Source organism: Cornus florida, unplaced genomic scaffold, assembly GCF_030987335.1.
Source record: "Cornus florida cultivar Cherokee Brave unplaced genomic scaffold, ASM3098733v1 CherokeeBrave_3.0.0_Hap2_Chr05, whole genome shotgun sequence".
In the NCBI taxonomy this organism is placed as follows: Eukaryota; Viridiplantae; Streptophyta; class Magnoliopsida; order Cornales; family Cornaceae; genus Cornus; species Cornus florida.
This window is the reverse complement of record NW_026775575.1, coordinates 82,856,966-82,879,078: the sequence shown is the minus strand read 5'-3', so window position 1 is coordinate 82,879,078 and position 22,113 is coordinate 82,856,966. Positions and strand designations below refer to the sequence as shown.

At 36.7% G+C, this 22,113-nt stretch overlaps 2 protein-coding genes across 2 annotated transcripts; one reads left to right on the top strand and one right to left on the bottom strand.

Moving 5' to 3' along the window:
* The first annotated feature begins 11,140 nt into the window (after positions 1-11,140).
* On the top strand, positions 11,141-16,249 carry LOC132307218 (uncharacterized). Its single transcript, XM_059804916.1, has 4 exons — positions 11,141-11,783; positions 12,055-13,132; positions 14,679-14,971; positions 16,104-16,249. The coding sequence occupies exons 1-4, from the start codon at positions 11,365-11,367 to the stop codon at positions 16,108-16,110; spliced, it is 1,797 nt and encodes a 598-aa protein (XP_059660899.1). The 5' UTR covers positions 11,141-11,364; the 3' UTR covers positions 16,111-16,249.
* A 2,285-nt stretch (positions 16,250-18,534) lies between these two features.
* LOC132307217 (pentatricopeptide repeat-containing protein At2g30100, chloroplastic) lies at positions 18,535-22,113 on the bottom strand. The gene is made up of 2 exons (XM_059804915.1): positions 21,125-22,113; positions 18,535-19,646 (listed from the first exon to the last, which is right to left on the bottom strand). The coding sequence occupies exons 1-2, from the start codon at positions 21,854-21,856 to the stop codon at positions 18,873-18,875; spliced, it is 1,506 nt and encodes a 501-aa protein (XP_059660898.1). The 5' UTR covers positions 21,857-22,113; the 3' UTR covers positions 18,535-18,872.

Genomic DNA, 22,113 nt, shown 5'->3' with positions numbered 1-22,113 from the left:
ATGAAGGGGAGATATTTATCTTCATCTTGCTTCACAAGCAAGGGTAACAGCAGTATCAGTAGGAGTAGTTATTTTGAAATAAATGATAGGAGTTCATTATTAAAGATTATCTTTATGTATTAGAGAGTATAAAATACTTGATTACTATTTCAGTTTTTTCAAAATCTGGGTTTTCAATATTTTTATTTAGAAGTTTTAATAAATAAAAATAAAAGATTTATTTATTCTGGTACATTGATGGATGATCTTTATTTAGTTACTCCTACACCTCACTCCTTGTATGATACTAAAATAATTGCTGTGTTGTCTTACCATTAAAAGAAAAGATTCCTTCGAATAACTCTATATGTTTTAGCATATGTGGTTAGGTCATATTAATCTAAATAAGATTCAATAACTAGGCTGGGCCTTTGGCCTCTTTAGTGGTTAAACTACTTCTAGTTTGTGAATCCTACTTAGAGGGTAAAATGACCAATAGGCCTTTTAAGGCTAAGGGGCATAAAATCAAAAGAGGTAGTAGAGTTGGTGCATATAGATGTATGTGGTCCTATAAATGGGATCATATCCTGAATTTTTGCACCAGGCACACCGTAACAAAATGGTGTTGCGAAAAGAAGTAATAGAACCTTACTCGATATGGTAAGATCAATGATCAGTTATTCAATATTCTTTTGGGAACACGCTCTCAAGATGATTTTTATTCTGAACTCAGCTCCATCTAAAGTAGTTCCAAAGACTCCCAAGGCATTGTATACTAGGTGTAAGCTTAATTTACAAAATTTAGGTAAGTGGAAGTGTCCTGCACTTGTGTGGAAGGGAAAGCTTGAGAAGATGGGACTGAGAATAGATGTTTGTCTATTTGTGGCTATCAAAATGGTATAAAAGGATTATTCATTTTATGATCCTAAGGATAAAAAAGTGTTCATTAGCACGAATGCTACTTTTCTCGAGGAGGATTATATAATGAATCACCATCCTCGAAGCATGGTTGTTTTAAAGGAGATGATAGATACACCAATCAATCCAAGAGTGGATATGACAATAAAGGATGATGAGATATCATAAACTACAAGTCCAAAATCTCTTATTATATCAGACCCTTAATGTATTAGAAGGGTTATTAGGCCATCTAATAGGTTAATGCTTTTGGGAAAGTCTGACGAGGCGATCCCAGAAGAGCAAGATCCCTCTATACTTATGAAAAGGTTATAAATGATTGTAACTCGGAACATTCGTTTTGATCGTGATCAAATTATTTAAACATGATTAGAATATGAATGGGCCTTGTGTATACAAGAAGAGTAATGGTAGTATGGTGGTGTTTTAAAAAGATAGTTCAGCATGGGGATATTGTTGTCATTAAGATTGCATCTGCAAATAACCTTGCAGATCCTTTCACTAAGACTCTACTTACTAGAGTTTTTAAGTCTCATATTGAAGGGATGGGTGTTAGATGTAATGGTAATTGGCTTTTAGTACAAGTGGGAGATTGTTGGGATTATATGCCTTACAAGCCAATTATTTATTCGATATTTTATTAATAAATGTGATATTCATGCATTAGGCTTTACATATTTTTGCATGAGATGCATTATAGTCCTCAAGTTGCATTATAGGTGACTTAAGTACGTAAATGAGATTTACATGAAGGAAAATTGGGCTCACCGGTTTCTTACACCTTGACATTGTTCGCAGTCAATGATAAAAGTTGGGCACTTTTATCTGTAAAACTGTAATACACTTGACCTCTATAAGATAGGATGGTTTGTCTCGACCATTGAGGTAGTTGACTCTAAGGCAATGTGTTAGTGTGTTTGGAGTACATTGAACTGGAGCACCATAAGATCACATCTTACAATATACTGTCATTATTTTGGTGTGTTTCTTATCCTGAAGGATTTAGTGAACTCAAGTTTCAGTAATAATTAATTTGACTTACCAATGTGTGAGATCTTTTTAAGGTCAATACCACGATATCGTGGGTGGCTAATGTTAGAGCTCTGGGAACACAAATACTCAACATGGAATCCACTCTTTATAAGAATTAGAATATCCCCTTGATGCAATTTAATAAGTTTGATCACTGGAACCTGGCCAGGGTATTTTAGTAAAATGTTTACTAAATTATTTTTCTATTATTTATTTAGAAAAATATTTATTTTGAAAAATTCTTTTATAAAAGAAATTCAGTGATCATAAGGATTAAATTGGTTACTCAAGGAATATAAGAAGTAAGCATGCCTTAGGTGGGACAATATTTATTTTTCTTGGGGCTACTTATGGATATTCGGTAGTGGAGGGACTTATATGTAGTTATTTAGTATGACAGGGCCTTGTTGTAATTTTTGAATCCTAGAGTGCAATTACAATATTATTGTGGTGCTTATTGTAATTAATTAGATAGGGTGGAGTTATGAGATAACTCTATCTGTATCTAATTGGAGATAGGATTAGAATCCCTTTTGATCCTTATCTCTAGCCCCATCTATATATGCAATATCTCTCAGGCTGATTGTTCTATTATTTTACACACAAACTTACAGAATACAGAACAATCATATAGGGTTTCCACAAACTTGTGTATTCTGGAGATATAAAGGTGAAGGTTCACTGGTGTTCAAGGCCAAACGAGGAGCAATCTAATTCACTGTTATTCTCGGAGTGTTGACGATTAATTAATCGTCCAAAGGTATAAAATCCCTTTTCAGTATTTCTTGATTTAATGAAATATCACGTGGATATGATCCTGAAAATTTTTAAATCGCTTCCGTTGTGCCTTCAATATGGACCTGGCATGGTTTGTTAAACATATATTAACTATTTTATTTTTCTTTCAGAAAATAGTGTAGAATCAATAGGTAATAAAGTAAATTATATTTTTAGCTGTTCTGATTTTACTTATCTTTTTGAAGAGAATTTATTGCCACAATTGGTGTTGTGATTGTCCTATGAGGCTTTCTTTGGGCTTTAGCTTATTGGGCAAATATTACTTTGGTCGCAACACGGGTTGTCCACATGAAGATTTTTATGTGTCATGGTTACGGGTTGGAGTTGGAAAGTGATTTGGTTCATATCCTTTACTTTCCTTTGTATTCGTCTATCCTAGATCAGTTGGACCTGAATCTAAACCACCAACACCATGCTTCTTTGCTAAGTAATTTTGATAAGCAAGCATGATAGCTTGTTTCTGCTTTGCCCACTGGTTGTTGTAGAAACTAGCGGCTTTCTCGGTCTACGCTCTCAATTTTGCCAGCGCAAGCGCCTATACAGCATCTGCTAATGGTGGAAAGCTGTTGTGTGAAATCTGCGACTGAGATGCGATCGGAGCAGATAAGCCAGTGGCTTGTTGCGTACCAGCTGAAGGGGGAGGCGTCATCAGTTGGTCACCGGACTTTTTCTGATTGGTTGATGAGTCGATGTCGGACGACGAGTACTGTAACTTCTCAGCCGTTGGTGTGTCTATAGAAAGAAAGTGAAGCACAAGGTACAAATCTCTTTCATCGTTAGAATTGAAACCATCATTGTGATACCCCTCGATTCTAAAGCCATGGGTGATCAAGTCCGAGCACAGATCCGAGGGATATCAGACAATCAATATGTAAACAAGCAGAAATTAAAAACTGAATTTAAGGATAAATAAATAATACGCTGAAAGAAATCTAAAATAAGAATCCTCAAACTTGAAATAATAAATTAAGTATAATTTAAAACCGTACAACTCGGGAATCCACCTAGTGGACCCCTAATCCCAAATCCTTGAATAAATTTACAGAATTAAAATCCAACTAACAATAGAAAGGAAATCCTATGTAATCGGAAGAGTGAGTGTGTAATACCCCTAATTTTAAAAAGGATATTCGTGGTATTTAATTTATTATTTAAGTGCATTTTATTTGATTATGTGTCATTATTTTTTTTATTAGGTGCTTAATTGTTTTCTTTTGTGGTGATTTAATTTATTTCTTTTGTGGTGATTTAATTTATTTAAATGATATTTATTTTTAGTTATTTGATTGGAATTACTTGTTAGTGTTTTAATTATTTAAGTGGCATTAATGGTTTAAGTGTAATTGGTTTAGTTATTTGATTGAAATTACTTGTTAGTGTTTTAATTATTTAATTGGCATTAATGGTTTAAGTGTAATTGGTTTAATTATTCTATGTGTGTCTTATTTTATGTGTGTCTTATTTGGGTTTAATTGGGTTTACTAATTATTATTTTATTCAATTAGATTATTTGTTAAGTATTTAATGGTGAATAGGGTAATTAGGTAAATACATCTAACTAGGGTTTTAATTACAGTATAAATTAGGGTTTTATATTATAGCCGTCGTAGGTTTCTACGTTAATTGGATGGGCCGGTTAGGATTGTGAGTTGGACTTAAATGAACCTAGGGTTTAGAAAAACTATATAAGTATAAGGTAGACGTCTGTGTAGGGTTTTTTTTAAACAAAGCACACGTTTTGTGGAAGTGGAGAAGGAAAAACGTAGTTTTTTCCATTCTGCCCAGATTTCATCAAACATCCGGTCCCGCTTCGTCCGTGGTCCGATCGAGCTGAATTTTGGAGGAGAGGTTCATGACTCATTGACGCACAATCTGAACAGTGGAGATCAGAGTTTGACCTCGGGAACAGTGATTCGTACTCGTGAACAGTAACTGGGTCGCACAGGTTTTTTCCATTCTGCCCAGATTTAATCAAACATCCGATCCTGCTTCGTCCGTGGTCCGATCGAGCTGAATTTTGGAAGAGAGGTTCATAACTCAGTGACGCATAATCTGAACGGTGGAGATCAGAGTTTGACATCGGGAATAGTGATTCGTACTCATAAACAGTAACTGGGTCGCACAGGTTTTTTTTTCCATTCTGCCCAGATTTCATCAAACATCCGACCCCGCTTCGTCCGTGGTCCGATCGAGCTGAAATTTGGAGGATAGGTTCATGACTCAGTGTGCACAATCTAAACGGTGGAGATCAAAATTTGAGTTCGGGAATAGTGTTTCGTACCCGTGAATAGTAACCGGGTTTTGGAACTCGCCGGGATTTTTTAAGAAGACGACGTTGAAACTTTGAACAAAAGTTTCTGAGGCAAGATTCTATCCTTACTCTTTTCCTTAGGCTTCATAATCTTTGCACTCTTAAATGATTTCAGGATTAATGAAGATTAAACCAAACTAAAATGATATCTGTTTTGCTATGAAACTGGTAGTTATAGTAGTGTTGTATGCTTGTTCAACCTAGACTAAGCATGTTTGTGGATGCATTGTGGTTCTGTGGTTCACGTTTTTCCTTACCACTGCTAGTATAAATTATTGGAAGGATGGGTCTAGATGATAGCTATCTTAACTTCTGTAATAGCAACTGTTGGAACTTAAATACTAGGAGGATTTGAGTTTAACACTAGATCGGTTTTGTGGAACACTATAATTTGAACATGTCTACATACATACTATAAATATTATTTTAATGCTTACATTATCACAGTTAGTATCAACTGTGGAGGTTAGGATTTTGTGATACATACCCTACATATCTGTATGTCATTTGTAAGGTGTTAAGTGGAAGTTTTAATTAATTCTGTCTTTATATCAGATTAAAGGAAACAACTTAAATTGGGCATGTATATGTTGTTGTTGTGACCTTGTTTATCAATGCTTATTTTATCACTGCTAACATTGAATGTTGGATGTTGGAATTTAGTTGATATATACTTGATTTATTGGTATTTTTGACTACTGGAGGATTGGAAAGTAGGCACTGGTATGGGATGGTGGCATACTAAGGATGGGTTTGGTTTTTAAAACAATACCATTACCCATCTACTTGGAATAAGGATGGGATTAACTAAAAGTTAAGTCCCGTGGATTTGTATTGTCATGGCAACTACTTGTTGAGCGGCAATACCAGGGATTTTGGATGGATTTTATATATGTACTGTTATGGTGCCTCGGTATGAGCTTGAGCCTCAGGACCAATGGCTAGGGAGCGTATATGCATCGGGATATGTAGCTGGCTACGATGGTTGGAGGTGTACCCTGTTTAGGTATAGGTACATATGCCCACTTCGTGTGCGTTTTAGCATGTTACCTCTATTCAGGTTGAGACCGGCCTGTAGTCCAGTGAGAGTCCTTTAGTGTGACTATATATATATTTACGGACTATTAGCTATTGTTGAATTGTTTAGGATGTACATGCGTATCGGGCCTCTGTTTGGATTGTAGTAGTATAGAACTTGCGCGTGGGCCTGACCCACTTCTATTTTTCAGGTACACGACAGTTCTAGGCTTAGGCGTGTTCGTGCTGAGCAGAGGTCTCTATTCACTCTTCCGACGATATAGGGCTCTCTCTATAGTTTTATTTCTGGATGTTTATTATAGTTGTTCTATCTTCCGTTTAGATGTTTAATAGGGGTCCACTAGAGATGGATTCCCAAGTTGTAAACTGATGGAGTTTTGGAGTTTGGGTTTGATGGATTTTAATAATTATAATATTTTGCGGATTCTATTTTTAGTTTCTTCCAGCTTTAATTTCATTTCTTAATTTATTTTATATTCCGTGTTCATTATAAAATATTAATTGTTTGATATTCCCTCGGGTTTGGGCCTGGGCCTGATCAACCCGTGTCTCGGATCCGAGGGGTATCTCAGAGTGTCTGTATCTGCATCAACACGATCACGCTCTAAGCCTGGTACTGTTAACCACCTGAAAAATAATAAAGTGGGTCAGGCCCACATGCAAGTCCTGATCTACTACGATCCAAACTGGAATCCGAAACGCAGATACATCTTAGATAGACTCAACAATATCTAGAGTAGTCCATATATGTATATATATTACACACTATAGGACGCTCACTAGTCCAATAGATATGTCTCAGCCTGAGTAGAGATACCATGCAAATCGCACGTAATGTGGTCATGTGTATCTAGACCTACCAGGGAACATAACCACTGTCCAGTTATCCATCCTAGACGATATATGCACCCTAACCATGGTCCTGAGACTCAAGCTCATTCCATGGCACCATAACATAAATATATAAAGTCCGTTCAAAGTGTGTCATTCAAAAAGTTTATTGACCTGACACATAGTTATAAGTAGGACTTAACTTTTGTAGTTAATCCATCTTATTTCAGAGTAGGTAGGTCTTAGTGTTTGAACTAAGCCATCCCTAATATGCCACCGTCCCATACCGGTGCATATACATCCATATAAGTAGGACTTAACTTTTATAGTTAATCCAACTTATTCCAAAATAGGTAGGAGTTAGTATTTTAACTAATCCGTCCCTAGTATGCCACCGTCCCATACCGGTGCATACAATCCTCCCAAGAGCACAGTTTATAAAATAACATTATGCATTCAACAACCATTCTCCAAAATATGCATCAAAATAATTTAACACATATATATGAATATTAGGCATTCACTATAGGGCCTAAAAATAACCTTCTAATAATATAAACTGCTAAAATAATCTAAGCATTTACATTCTCCAACTTGCCTATAAATTGATGCAGTTAAATAACAAACATATATCAATTTTTAATCCAAACCAAGCATCGATAATTTCAGGTAAATCTCTACACTTATAACTCCACCTAAATATGATTTACAGTATTACGTCATAAATAAAACAATCTCCAAGTACAGTAAATAGGTTTCTTAACCACAACAGTGCACCACCAACAGGTTTTCCCCCAAATTCAACTTACTCCATTCTTTAGTCCAATTATGAATTGATGTTTCCCTATTGTTTAATACAATTGGAGTACCAATTAAATCTATACTAAGTATAGTTGATTTAATTAATTCACCATACTTATAACACTATGGAAAACATGATTATATCTATAATTAAATCATATTTAAAAGCCTTGATAAGTTCCAGTATATAAACCTAGCAAAAAAAATTGCAATACTGCAAGGTTTCTTAAACTGAATGCTACTCCATCTCCTAATACCATGCTGTACCAATGTTTTCCAATAGTTTTATAAGTTCTTAGTAATTAATTACATCCAAGAAAATCAATTAAACCATTTAAGAAAAGTCTGTACAACCCAAAATAGTCCCTAAAACTCGTTCCTGTGCTTTTTAAGAAGGAGCAGGCTCTCAAAATTGGGAGCCTGCTCTACTTTTCATCTAGAGCCGGCTCTAGGCTCTTAGAGCCGGCTCCAAGAACACCAAGAGCCGGCTCCCCCCTTTGGGAGCCGTCTCTAAAAGGTTAGGGAGCCCTCTCTCCCTCCTCTTAGCAGCCTCTGTTCGTTTCATCTTCCTCCTCTCCGATTCTGATGATCACCAGTCCTCTGTAGTAGTTTTTAATACATGTTTTAAAGTCCACCTAGATTCCATATTGGTCACAGAACAAGAACATACAACCAAAACTTGAATTTAAACACACGTTGTTACACAACAGCAGCAAGGTTTCAAGTTAACATTGTAAAGCAAACTAAGAACAGATTTATTTCATGAATTTAAATACAAATTAAACATGCATAAGAGATGTAATTAAGACTTAATTTAATCCCTGGAGGCTATCTAAGCATGCACAGAACACAAATTCCTGGGAAAAAGAAGATCAGAAACTTGCCTTTGAAACTCAAACTTGCAAAGCTAATCCCACGTCTCTGAGTATTAAACCACCCTTGCTACTTTTATTGTAGTCTAGTAACACACACCAAACTTCCCTCCGTGATTCTGTTTTGTGAACCACTCAACCTCCCACTCCAATTCTCCCTGTATCTCTCTGGTTTTCACTACCAATTTAGGGCTCTGTTTGTGGTTTACAGAACGTAGTTTATTTTGTTCTTCAAACCCTAAACCATATCTTGCTTTATATTTATAGGTGTATATAAATACCCTAGTCCACGCATAATCAGAGACTAAGCCCTAATCCCCATCCTAATCGGCCCATGAACTATCTCAGTTCTAATCTACGGCGGCTCACCTATACGTGAATTATAAGCCAAAAATTATAACTGTAACCCTAAGTTACCATACAGAAAATAAACACATTACATTAACTAAATAAAATAATTAAATAAGTATAGTAATTAAACAGGTAATGAATCCAAGTTACATATTACTAAGGCAATTAATTTAAATAAATTCAGATAATGTAATTAAAACAATCATAATTAACATGTAAATTAAATACACACAAATATTAATTAAATTAATTAGGCAAACACAATTAATCACTAAAAAAAAACAAAACAACAAGTCACATAATTAAATACAAATGAAATCAAAAATCAAAATCTAAAATTTAAATTCCCATTTTATCCTTTTGAAAACTAGAGGTATTACAATCATCACCGCCACCACCATCATTTTCAACCTCAGGAGGCTTCGTTTTTGAGTCGTTGGAAACTCGAGCAGCTATCGCTTGGTGCTTTTTCACCAGCAGAAATTTATGGACGTTGTTATATGAAGAAAGCGTGTTGGCGGAATCCGGCGACTGAGATGCGACAGGATCAGAGACGTCGGCGGTCCGTCGCCGACTAGGAGGCATCGTTAATTGGTCCTCGTACTTCATTTTGTTGGTTGACGACTTAGTGTCGGATGAGTACGGTGATTCCTCGGCCATCGGGTTGCCTGTCTGTAGAGAGAGAGAAGGTGTGTGTGAGAGGGGGTGTGAAAACCCTAGGTTTAGAAGACACGAATAGTTTAAAAGACTATATTTATGCCGGATGGAAAATGGATCATAGTTTTTGTGAGTAAATTATCATTTCCCACAGACGACGTCAAAGTGTAGGTGCAAAAATTCGTATGACTAAGAATAGTCAACAAAATCTCTGCAATTATTACACCCAAAATAATAATGGAGAAAAACAACGAACTAGAGAAATTATATAGAGATGAGGGGGTATTTTGATGATATGACCGAACCTAGAATTACCTAGATTGCTTACGTATCCCTCCTCATAGAGGTGTAGGAATTAGGTCGGAACATAATTCTGGCAATGAGAATTGAATCTTTCCTTTTTGGGGGCTTTGCCCTTTTTTCTGTGTCTATTTTATTGAGGGTCTTAAGCCTTTTAAATATAGGAAAAAACCCTAATCGAGTCCTTTTAGGATTCGCATTGCCTGTCCCTTAAGAATCTCAATCACATTATACCATCCTTATAATAAGGATTTTCATGATTTGGTTTTCTTAGATTATAATCCTTCTTCTCGTAAAACTGTTACAAAAAATGTGTTTAATAATACATTCGTAATTGGGCTTACGGTCTTATTATATCAGGCTTTCTTAATGAATTCAGCACACTAACAAAGTCAAAAAAAAAAAAAAATTGAGGTTGGATTTGTTAGCTGCCTAATGTGTTTCAATAAGTTCCCTACCATATTTGTTAAGCAAGTTGCTCAATGCGAACGTTGGATGCTTCCCTACTTATTAATGGGCTAAAAATGTTGAATTTGTTCCTTCTCTTAAAGGTCAATACAATACATTCCTTAGCTATGGATTGAATGCATTCATTACTGGAGATATGAATGTGTTTTAATGTATATAAAATTAAAGAGTATAAATATTTAACAAGGTTGAGATTTATTTGGGGTCTTATGTTGGAGGTCAAAAACAATTTACTATTTCGTTACACTGATATTGATATCGCGTTCACAACTGCAAATTTTGGATTCATCTTCAAAAAACAAAAACAAAAAAAATAAAATTATAAGTATGACTTTGGTTTAATTTTTGTATTGATGTTATAATTTATTTATTTATTTTTAACTAAGAAAATAAAAAAGTAGACCTTGAACATGGACGCATCACTCGAAAAGCTTGGGACTCTATTGCCAATTCAATCGTATATATAATTTTGCATTGATTTATTTATTTATTTATTTATTTTTTCAAGATTTTGCATTTATAATTTAGTTTATTTCTAGCCCACATTTGGAACCGGAATGAAATATCTCAAATTTATTTTTTAGTTTATTGGGGTCAAACAGTCCCTAAATCGATCTACAATCCACATGGGTGTCAAATTAGTGGGGTCACGTGGAAGACTGGGACCATCAGTCAGGAGCTCACAGTGGGCCCACTATTGGTGATCCAGAGGCCCACATCACTCCAATACTGCTCCATCAGATAAATATCTCACACGCATCACCGTTGCTCATCATCGCTCTCAATCACACCCTATTCTTTATTACTTACCCTCCCAAAAAAACCACCCCATCCTCTCTCTCTCTCTCTCTCTCTCTCTCTAGTTTTTCATGTCAGAAGAAAAATGAAACAATCCCAGAAATCTTATTGTACAAATTTATCTCTCTCTAAAAATTTCTCTCTCTAGGAGAACACTCGGACTGTGATTTGAATCACAGTAGTTTGGGGGCTTGTGTGTTGAGTCAAGCCATGGCTGCAGCACTAGAATGCTGGTCGAGCCGTGCGAGCACAGACGAGGACTTGGTGGAACAAGTCCTAATGCGGACCCAGGACAGATCGGAGGGCCTACCGGAGAACTCCTCGGCGGCAGCCGCTGCTGCTGGCGGCGGCGGCGGAGGAGGAGGAGGAACGAAGGAGTCGTCGGCGATGCAGAAGCGGTTGCAGAGGCTGAGCCGCAACGTTTCCGAGGCCATCGCGTCGCTCAAGAACACACTGAACCTGGACTCCGCCCGTGACTCGGCGCTACCACCACCGTCTCGGATTGAGAGCTGTCGGAAGGTGGTTTGGGGTAGCGTTGTACGGAACCTGACGCAGCTGTACCCTGGTAGTCAGCTGCCGGAGAAGCTCGTCTCCAATATTCGCAAGCACTACGATTCGTTACCACTCAGGTTTGAATTTTGAAATCACTTGGCATATTCAATTGTCTATGCTCTGTTTGGTTGCCGAGAAAGTATTGGTAAAAGAAGTATGAACTAGGAAATTTGTAACCATTTTTAGCTGCACTGACAGCTGACAGCCAGATTCCTAGTTTCATTTCCCTTTTTCCTACATTTTCTCTGCAACCAATCGACCATTAGGTTTTCTATATATTCATAATGTAGTTACAGAGATTCTATTTCTGAAACCGCGGTATTTTGTTCATGGTAATTTTATCAACAGCTACGCACAGGCGGGTTTTGATATGAAGGAAGTGTTTTTACATATCAAATTGATAGAGCAGGCGTCTGTGGAAGACCAACCAGCGATGTTGATTCAAGAGGTGTCTGATGATGAAGTTCAGGGGTCTGTTTTTAGGCTTACATTTGCTTGTAACTCTTTGATTTCGTGGCCGGCAATGTCGGGTGCACTCGATAATGCTTCAATTTGTTGCAAGAAGATACAGATCTTTGAGAAAAAGGGGTTCACATTGGGGGTTGTTTTGCTTCTCGTTCAATCTGGGCAAGAGAAATTGTTCAAAACCCGGTTCGAAAATGCTCTGAAATCGGCTCTGAAGAAGCCGAAACCTACTGCCATGAAGCTCCCATTTGGGCTTTGTGGGTGTCAAGAGAGCAATAGAGGCAAAGAGCTTGGAGAGATCGAAGAGGATTGCGGTGAACAGAACTACAGAAATGGGATTGAGAATTCGAACACGAAAGTTCAACTTCAGATGCCTTTACCCACTTCCTCATTTGTGGTTTCTGTTGATGAATGGCAGACAGTGCAATCAGGTGGAGAAGAGATTGGGAAGTGGTTGTTGAACTCTGATAATCTTGAGTTCATTGATCATATTGGACCCAATACATTCAAGGGAGTTTACAAGGGCAAGAGGGTCGGAATAGACAAGCTCAAGGGATGTGACAAGGGAAATTCATATGAATTCGAGCTCCGAAAGGATCTACTGGAACTAATGACTTGTGGGCACAAGAATATACTGCAGTTTTATGGCGTCTGTGTAGATGAAAATCATGGGTTATGTATCTTGACTAAGTTGATGGAAGGTGGGTCAGTTCATGATGCTATGCTAAAGAACAAGAAGCTTCAGACTAAGGATATAATAAGGATTACTGCGGATGTGGCAGAGGGGATCAAGTTCATGAATGATCATGGCGTTGCGTATAGAGATCTCAACACACAGAGGATTTTATTGGATCGCCATGGGAATGCTTGCTTGGGGGACATGGGTATAGTCACTGCTTGCAAGAGTGTTGGTGAGGCTATGGAGTATGAAACTGATGGTTACCGGTGGCTAGCTCCTGAGGTTTGTTCCCTTTACTCATTTCGATCGATTCATACTTTGATGATCAAGTCCATTTAAATGATAATACATTTCTTTGTCAAGGGCTATGAACCTAACCAGCTAAGGACACACTTTCACTACCTGCTAGAATGATTCCTATTTTTTTAAATCATATGGAAACAAAATGAATTTGTTCCTTTTCCATAGGTCATTTAAACATGTTATTTTTTTATTTTTAATTCTTTTGTGCCATGGTTCCATGATCTAACTTCTATGTGCTAATGCACTGAAGTTTTAATGAAGTTGTGGGACCTCACATCTGAAATGAAACAATTTCATCTAGATATGCATAACACAGTTATTTTGTAGATTAGTAACATTTAGACACAGTCTGTTTTGCACATTTGTTTTCTTCTTTTTGGGATTTCAAGGAATAAGGAATGGCATCATATCAAAACTTTTTATTATCATTTCAATGAGGAATTGACTCTCAATTCAAAGTGGTATGGCTGTCCAAATGCTCTTTAATTACCTTGGTCGTTGCATTGTCAAATTCGGAGAGTAATCAAACAGAAAAGGTGTTCAAATGTATGATTGGTTACATAATTGCATACAAAACAATCTGCTTGAATCTGAATTCACTGTGCTTTTGCATACTTTTTAACAATACTAACAACTGTAGCCCTCTCTAATAAAGTGTCTTTGAGTTATATATTACTTGCTCTGTCAATAATAACTCTCTATATAGCCTACATAAACATTTTATCAATAGTAAAGTTCTTTTTGATGAGAAATATATATTAGTTTAATTATACATTCAGGTACTTTGATCACGTACAATGGATGTAAGCAGCATTTAGGGGGTCAGACTACTCGAGGAGAACTTTATGTCACTTATCTAACATCATTGTTCAAGCATGCCTAACATGTCTTCATAATTGTGTTGCTTTACCCTTCAATTAGTCTCCCTTACCTTTATTTAAATATTCCTACATATCCCATTTCCTTGCAGAAGTGTTACTTCTGAAATATTGTTTTGGTTAATTAAGTCCACCTAAGTTACCTTAGCTTTCAGACATTTAGCATAATTCTTATTCAACTATGTGGACTTTTTCTGCACTTTCCTGTTGAGCCTTTCTACGGCAAACGTTGCAAACTTTTTTGTCTTTTTGAAATTTGATATAATGGGCATGTTTGAGAGCAATCGTGCTTGAAAGTCCAAGGTCCACTTGTTTGACTCCAAAAGATTTTATCCGGAGGCCTGATTCACTTTTTTTACTTTCACATTTTATTTCATTTTACTCCATTTTTTTAATTTATTTGTTTATTTATCTTTTTGTGAAAAAAAAAAAGTATGGTGACCATTTTTACAACTTGAACAGTTAAAATAATTTAAAATTTCAACCTCCAAGGTAGCCTGTTAAATTCTTCTAACAATAGGAATTATTTCGATGATGTGAGTATTTAAGCAGGAACTTTAAGTTTCAAATCTTTGATACACCCAAACATGATTGATTTAGGATGGAGTAACATAACATGATTCTATCATCTTTTTGGTTGCAAACAGATTATTGCAAGTGACCCAGAAAGTGTTTCAGAGACATGGATGAGTAACGTATATAGTTTTGGGATGGTAATCTGGGAGATGGTGACCGGTGAGGCCGCCTATTCTGCATATTCACCTGTGCAAGCAGCGGTTGGGATAGCTGCTTGTGGGCTAAGGCCTGATATCCCTAAGGACTGCCCACAAATCCTAAGATCGCTGATGATGAAGTGCTGGAACAGTTGCCCCTCAAAGCGTCCCCAATTCTCTGAAATTCTGTCGACATTGCTGCGCTCCAACAACAACAACAATAATAGGTAAAGTCCTTTTAGTCACTATGGAACCTAGTAATCTGATACTAGAAGTTTGTGTACAAAAAGCCCCTTATCAAATAGGTGCTACCATGCCTAAATGTATATCTGGGAAGTTCCTCAGCACAAATGAAGATAGGAATCTTGTTTTTACCAATGCAAATCAGTGTCATAATGATAGTATCCAAATTTAAAAAAAAAAAAAAAAAAAAAAATGGAAAAGATTTTTCTTCATTTTTTTCTTTAGGAATTAGGATATGATGCCTTTACAGCACATACATTAGAATATTTCTAATGAAGAACATTTTGATGAAGAAGATGTGACTGGTGGGAAATCAAATTATGTTTTTCCTCGTATGCGTGTCGTTATGCATGATTGGTCATTTTACACTGCTTGTAAAAGAATTAATATAATTATATAAAGTAGAAAAGGTAGAAGAAAAATGAGATTGTTTGTAGCCTAATGGGTCTACAAGTATTGAGTAATCACAGGCTTTTGTATTTAGCTTTTCTTTTTGCTTCAATGGTGGCTTTCGGAGGGGCCGGAGAGGGGTCCCTCTTGTTTTTTTGTCTCATGGGATGTGAGGGATTACGGGACATCCCTCCTCTCTCTTCCATCTCTGAATGAAGGTTCAACTGTCAACTTTGATGGAGCTCCTGAGCACCCATTACAAAGATAAGTTGTGCCTGAAAAACTCCAAATCTGTGACTTTTATACACTTATTATATACTTGGAGCTATTACACGTACTCTCTCCTAATCTGGTATCACCAAGTCCCACAATAGCCCCATTGTGATGTCATTTCTGGTTGTTGTATGACTCTTGTATCCAATGGCTGCATTTGGTCAAATTTGAATATTCACACACCCAATCAGGTCCTCTGGTTGTTTGGCCTACAAAATATGATATTATAGACTTGATTGACAAAAAATTACTGAAGCATAATTGATTTAAACTACATGTGAATAGTATAACAAACTTGATTATTGATGATTGATTGGATATCACTCTTGCGTTGATACTGTGTTGAATGTGCTTGTGCATGTTATTATCTATTTATATTGAGCCCTACAGAATTTGATCTCATTTACTATTGGAATTGCTTTATATGAAACCTAAATTCACTCTCATTTTCAGTTGTTGATGGAGCTGTAAGCACAAAAAAGGTATGATTATATGTATCTAGAGGTGTAAATGGAACAGGTCATGCTTTTGTCAACTTAGTTCAATTCTTGTGAACAAGCTTTGATCTACAACTAAATTTAATGCTTGTTTATTGTTTATTTTTTCTGTATTTGGGGATTTGATTCCAACTACTTCCAAAACTGGACGTTGAACACTAATTCAAATAGGAAAATGATTTTTAAACCGACTTTCCAAATAGATGTGCATGGTCGAAGGGGATTTTATTGGTTTAACTTTAACCACTGCATTAAAAGGATAAAAACTCCATTATACACATCGAACTTGAAAAATAGGTCCAAATAGCATTGTACGTTTGGCTGGATTTTGTGTGTGCGCACTCTTGTGGAAGCGATTGTTACTGTTCTTGGAAACTGATATTTCTTTCCGAAATGAGGAAAAGAAAATGAAATGAAAAGTATTTTTGAAAACTGCTCTCCAGTACATTAAAGAAAATGATTTTATTGTTTAAAAATTTTCATCATTTGTATTTTGAGATGCCAAAAATGGTTTTATTTATTTATTGTTATTATTATTATTTTAGGGTTAGTGCCAAAAATAAACGAAAAAGGCTACAAACAGCTTCCAAAACACCATGTGCTAAAATGCTTCAGAGCTCATGTTGGGTTATCGCCTAGTGGGCCACGTGATGTGCTTAATCAATAATCATACAAGAGTAGTGCACATGCTATAGCATGTGCATCATGAATCTCCCAAGTCGATTCAAAACCCTCAAAACCGTTGTCAAAAGCTATATATAGAGGTAACAATGAAGTATAATTATCAGAATATGGCCATGATTGCATGTGCTATTGACATGTTTTGGAGACAAGGGTTACACCGAATGTCTGAAGCTGCAAGGCAATTTGCCCTAAAATTTGTGGGCATCCTATGAAGTTGGAAGGAATTATTCTAATCCGAGCTGTTGGATTAGGATCCCAAAACCAACATAAAAACCTAATTATATATAATAAGAGATTAGAAATCATTTTGTGAATCTTACATATTTTTACATATTTATCTCTGACCTCTCTTTGAGAAGTAAGAACTTGATGCCGCTGAGTTACTGACCCGTTAATCACATCGCACCATTCTTATTAGAATAGATATTTGTTTGGTTCAATTAGGTAGAAACTCATGAAACAAAGGCCTATCTGTTTTTATACCCGACAAAGGCCTATCTGTTTTTATACAAAGTTAATGTACAGCTCGTTCAGAATTGTGTTTGAAAAACAACCAAACAAGCCCTTAAACTCTTGTAAATTATATGAGAGTTACACTTTATTATAATTTTCGCATGGTACAAAGTCAAAGTTCTACTTTGATTTGAAAATAGAAAGCTAGTGACCAGAGAACTTCAATAAGCTAATCATCCACGTGTCCACTTCAGTAGATTCTAATTCTTTAGTTAGTAGGCAGGAACACTAACCGGCAGTCTGGCATTTCCTAATGTATTAGTAGAGTGTATAATTTTCCGATCTAGTGTGTTCATGTCATCAGTAGTTGTTTTTTAGAACTACCCATTCCCAAATCAAAATTTGTGAATCTCATCTACCACCAGTACATGCTACCGATAGAGTGTGTGAGGTCTGAAGCTCATACTGGTGCATAGGGATGGCAACGGGACGGAGTTAGGGTAGAGTTGGCTAAACCTTACTCCGCCCCCTTAAAAAATTCGTCATACTAACTCCGCTCCAACTTCAAAACGGGTTTATAATTGGTATACCATCTCCGCCTCTACTTCGGTAGACAAAATACCGACTCCGCCCTGCATACTCCATTTAATTGCGGTAAAGTTTAAACTGTTGAATTAATTCCTGAACTTGGGATAAAATACTAAGATCTTGACTTGAAGATTGAATCACGTGCACAATTGTAGAATTTTAGTAAATATTGATTATAGAGAATATTTAGTGAAAATATATTAATGGACACTTAAATTAAATATATACTTTATAATATATATATATTTATATATAATCGGAATCGGGGTCGGGGTGAGGTTATCACTAAATCCACCCCCGCCCCAAACCCGCTTTGGGTTTTCAATTCTTTTATCATATTCATCTCAAACCCATTTATGGAGCTATCAAATCCACCCCATTAGGAGCGGAGCGGGGTGAAAACCCAGCGGGTTGGAAGAAATTGTCATCCCTACAGTGCTGCAAGAGTCACAACACCACCCCAAGTCCACACTAAAATCCTTGGACAGCTCTGCTGCTAGCACCACCAGCAGTGTCACCTGTGGTCCGCTTAATCACCACCACCACCACCACCACCACTGGTTCAGCATCACCGTCAAACAAAAAAAAAAAATACACACCTTAACCCAAGATACCCCCAAAATATAATTCCTAAAATGAAGGGGGTGGGGATTAAGAATGGATAGCAAATTAATGGCATAAGAATTTATCTGTAGCATGTATATAAAGTCAGTCTTTTTAATTACACCGCTTTGAATGGCTCTTTAATACATATATAGAAATCCACCATATATACAAACAATTATTTGAACTTGAGAACAAAATGCTGAAACGCATATCTGAACTTCACAGTTTATCTTCTTCAAGGAACTGCTCCTTTCAGCATCGTTGAATTGCACTCAAGCCGTCCCGAACTATACATAATACATATACAAAAAGCTGCTGGAAGAGTTCCTGTTGCAGGATCTTGACTTTCTACTTGGATAAAAGATTGTGTCTCAGAGCATCTCATTCGAGTTACTCAGAGCATTTTTATAACCCAAAGCTTATGTTTCTTTATATGCAAATAAATGAGGCAAGGTCCGATTATATTTGCATCAGAGAGACGCTTGCAAAGCTTGAGATAAGTTTCTACATTTCCCGGTTGTTGGATTCTTTTTCTTAATCCCTGAAGCACAGCCGCCCTGTCAAGAAACTCGGGACACAAACCCAAATCAAGCATTTTAATTACTGTTTCTGCGGCATTAGCAAAATGGCCACCTTTGATGTAACCTCTCAACAACCATGATAAGGTTTTCTTCTTACGCACAGAACTTGTAGCCTCCATTCTAGTTAGTAACCGAGCAATAGCACCACCCTCCTTTTGGGAAGCACAGATGGCCAACACAATGTCATAAAGCTCTCCGTCAGCCTCCTTACCCACCAGCTTCATTTCCCATAACTCTCTTTCAGCCTCAAGTCCACGACCAGCACAAATGTACATAGCAAGGAGCCTCTCATGAACCACCCCGTGAAATGATGATCCTCCCTCTCGAATCACCCAATTGGACAAGCATTGCCCATCATCCAAAAGATTTGATTGATACTCTTCAATAAGCCCAAGATTTTCAAAATCTAGTTCAGCAATCAAACCAGACTTACTATAACCTTTTAACTTGCGTAAGGCTTTTGCAATTTCATTCAATTCCTTAACCACAGCTGTCATAGCAATTAGGTAGCTGTAGACCTCTGGCTTGAACTCACATTCTCTGAGGTGAACCACTAATTTGATTGCATCCTTGTAGTTCCCGTCCACCTGAAAGAACATTTAAACACTTTTTACAATAAGGCACGAAAACTATCTATATTGTAAATATCACATGCATTGATGCATATACTAAAATAAAACAAAATTGATGACTGACTGCTTCATACTTCAAACAAATGATGAACAAATTTAGCTATGTCCATAAGTAAATTAACAGAGTAAGCTGACTCAGATTTCAAAAATCAGGCATGACTTTATTCAAGAGAGATGAGCTAGAGCAACGTTGAAAGCACTTTAAGCATTCTGCATTTGGGCATGGCAGGAAGGATCTCAGTAGGGATCATCTCAATCCGATTGCATTTTGAACACAGATATACAAGTTCATTTACACAAAATCATATTAAAGCTTATGTTACTCTGGGAACACCGAATCAGTACCTTGGGATTGGAATTGGGGAAATATTAATTCAAAGTTCGAACTGAAAATTTTCCAATTCCAATCCTAAGGTGCCGATTCGGTGCTCCCAAACGTAACATTAATGAATTTTCTCATACTGAAATTTTATAACATATGCATTATCAATATTCATGCTACATTGAACTGCTTAAGAAATGATCCAAGAAAATATCTAACGAACTTAGAAAGTATGCCTCTTTTCCTTTATCAGACATTTTGATATGGGCTTGTTTATATTCTTCTTTATTAAAAAGAATGTCAAAGCATATTCGACTCAGACACTTCACACATTACAAAAATATCAATTTAAGATAAGTAAAATGTTAGAAGCAGCAGCGTATTTATCTACTTACAAATGTAACAAGGTAAAGATGGCACCAATTGGGCGCAAAAGCATAGGAAATCAATTAAGATGGTCTAGCCATGCATTCAAGACAAATGAAAAGAAGGATGACTGGCAACAGCATCCTTCTGCATTTCAATGTTTCCTCCATTGAATTATTCAGAAAAGATACATACTTCTTTGTATAAATCGAGTTACACAAATCAGCCGACCTTCCATACAACAGACACAATGACTTGAGAAATTTATAATGTGATGTAGTCACAAAAATCTGTGTGAGAGCTAGCCACAAAATTTAAACACAATAAAACAAACGTCAAAGTAGAAAATTCCAGCATACTAATACAAAGGTAAAGCAAAGACTAAAGAACATAATTTAACAAATACAATCATCCTAATGACATGAAATTAACGATCAAGTTTTTGTACAAGTTCAACAACAAGATGAATTTCACATTGGAAAAACTCACGGCAAACTCATCTGAATAACAAAGACAAGAGCTTCCAATACAATTCGACTAAAAGACATGAAGAAACAAACAATTTCTACAGGGGTTGAAAATTGAGTATATCATTATAGAACTCTAGGTAGATATATAGTGTGATATAAATAGCACATTTTGTTATTTGACATGCCATACCATCAAAGAAACAACAAAAAGCACCCAAGTATGTAAGAACATTAACAAAATCAAGAAACTGAGTATATGATTAACAGAACTTTACCATCATCTTCCAAGCAAGATATCCAGTTGGGCATCCCTTCTGTCCGTCCCCGCGATCCTCCACATAAGTAATCCCCCTTCTCAAAACCTCTGTCACAAACAGAACAGCTTTCTCCTTCTGAGCCATATCCCAATACAAGGATATCACCTTTTCAATCATACTAAAACTGGGCTTAAGACCAACACAATCCATGTCCACCAGAAGGTCAACCACATCCCCAACAACATGCTCTCCTTGAATCAACTTCTTAACCCACCCACACATCAATGAAACCATAAGCTCCATCGTCTCCTTATCGACCCGGTTCTCCTTCCTCAGCCACTCAAACACCTCCAATGCACACCAGGAGTCCCGCCCCTCTTGGGAGAAGTACACCAACACAAGCTGCAATTCGCGGGCCGAAAGCCGGTCATTCATTTCCTCAAGAACATCAGAGGGTTCTCTAGTCATTCGCTCTAATTCCTCTATAGCCTCAAAAAAACCCTCACCCATTTCGTCTTCATCATCACTGGTCAGATATCTATCCAATTCAACTGACTTTAACAGCCTAAATTCTCGAATTTTACTCCGTTTTGAAATTACAAAACCAGGGTTTTGATTGCAGCAGATTGTAATTGAAACCCTCGAAGAACAAGAATAAAATTGAGGAACAAGAAAATTATACCTTTTTGAGGAAGATGAATAACTCGAGCCCAAGTGGGTAAGTGAAGCGAATCTGCCGGAAGAAGCCATTCTCAGGAATTCGATTACGGGGAAACAATTCGCTTAGTTTTGAACTAAGCAAGTCCGATTTGTTGCTGAGAAAATGGAGGAAAAGTGTTTACTTTCTTTTTCCTCAGTTTTCCCGGCAAACAAACAGAAGGGTGTGAATGAAGGAACCATTTATTTAGAGCTGAGCTGAGGTGAAAGGGGAAGAAAAGAATGAAAGCTTGAACACCACTTCTTGTTGTGGTGAGAATGAGAGCTTAGCTAAAGTATGAAAAGTAAAA